Here is a 1,720-nt window from a genome sequence, read left to right as displayed (position 1 = left end):
GTCACCGTTGCACATCACCGGCACCACTGCCGCCGTTGCCAGACCTTCATTGCTACCATCACCGGCGTATCGTGCTGGCATCCGCGCGTCTAGTATATCACAATATAAACGTGGTAATAAAGTATAGATTTTTCCATATCCACCTACTACAATGAGCCAACTATATATAGAACATAATTCTTTGGCTAAAAACACACAAATTAACACCTATCAAAATTTCAAGTCACATAATATACAATGAAGCCTACTACTATCTTTTTTGCTCTCACTCTCATTTTCCTCTCCACCAAGCCTTCACAATCTTCTAGGTCCATCTTTGACGATACCGTTGTGTACGATGCCTCGGGTAATCCACTCGAGAAAGATGCCACCTATTTCATAAGCCCTCCAATATGGGGACCACTTGGTGGTCGAGTGATGTTAAGCAGTGCTCTTGGATATAACCAAACATGTGCAGCAGATGTCCTTCAAAGCCCATTTGAAGTCGCTCCTGGCACCCCTTTTACCTTCACACCCGTCAGTCCTCTTCAAGAAGACGCTATCAAATTAGGCTACCCCGTGGCCATTCAATCACCAACCGAAAACCCATGTGAAGAGGGAAGTACGGTATGGAAGGTCTCGACTCGTATTGGGGTATATGCTGAGATTATCACCACTGGTGGGACCATAAATACCCCAGACAGCTGCATTAGAATCACAAGGCCACGAGATCCTTTGTTTCCATACAGTTACGCTTTGGAATACTGTCCTTTCATGTGTGGTGCAGGTTTCAAAATTTGCAAACCGATTGGTATCTATACGAGTAACCATAAGGCACATCTTTCTCCTAGCGGCTCGTCTTTTGAAATTGTTTTTCTCAAGGCTTCCGGGTCCGCTGCCATTTAGTTTCTTTAAGTATGCAATGTATGTAAAATAAAACAGCAAGTAGCATGGGTCTTTAGCCTTTGCGTTACTGCCTATCTCAATCAGGGCCCCTTAGGGACTCTCCTCGATCATATGGAATAAAATTTCGATGTGCTATGAAAATTGTGTACATCCTTTCATTATTCTGCAAACATGAAAATATATGTAAGATAGGATTTATGGATAAGACATACTATGACATTCATTTTAAAACGGAAACTTAACAAATTCTAACTAATTTTATGATCAATTTTCTGATCAAGTTAACAAATCACTACTAGCCACTATCGGCACCAGTCCTTGCCATATCTCTTTTTACCAAGTTTCTGATCAAGTTAAATACATTTAATCTATGGTTTGATGTTGCTATTTATATTGGAATGTTTGAACACTAAATCTTCAACACTGTCATTTACTCTGTATATTGTCATCAACCAAATTTTGGACCCGTGTTTATACACACGTAATTTTCTTAACATTTTTAAATTGTTGGGCCTTTGACTAGCTTTCGAGTGAACTATCATAGTAGACTCTTAAGCGTAACCACTAACCAGTCATCCAACGATCATGTATTAGATGAATGACAAGTGAGTCTCTTTATTACCACTAAATACTTATGGTAAAGAATCTGTATTATCACAAGTACACTGCCCAAGATTTTGAACTCTTGTTTACACCTGTGATCGATTTTCATAAGTATCAACAGCATTTTCAAATTTTTGGGCGTTTCGCTAGTTATGCGACACAAAACATCAAATTACTCTTAATTAAGCATATTGGATTGATGGATCTATGTATCACAACTCACAAGTTTACC

At 39.2% G+C, this 1,720-nt stretch overlaps 1 protein-coding gene across 1 annotated transcript; it reads left to right on the top strand.

Annotated features, from left to right (window-relative positions):
- The first annotated feature begins 237 nt into the window (after window positions 1–237).
- Window positions 238–885, top strand: LOC122587382 (kunitz trypsin inhibitor 5-like). The gene has a single exon (XM_043759536.1). It carries the CDS (start codon window positions 238–240, stop codon window positions 883–885), a length of 648 nt encoding a protein of 215 aa, XP_043615471.1.
- Window positions 886–1,720: the final 835 nt, after the last annotated feature.

This window comes from Erigeron canadensis, chromosome 1 (genome assembly GCF_010389155.1).
Source record: "Erigeron canadensis isolate Cc75 chromosome 1, C_canadensis_v1, whole genome shotgun sequence".
Lineage (NCBI taxonomy): Eukaryota > Viridiplantae > Streptophyta > Magnoliopsida > Asterales > Asteraceae > Erigeron > Erigeron canadensis.
Note: the sequence above shows the minus strand (reverse complement) of the source record. Positions and strands in the feature narration are given on the sequence as shown.

What these genes read in the sequence shown, in the direction of transcription:
- LOC122587382 (XM_043759536.1), top strand. Translation starts at nt 238, where the DNA reads ATGAAGCCTACTACTATCTTTTTTGCTCTCACTCTCATTTTCCTCTCC.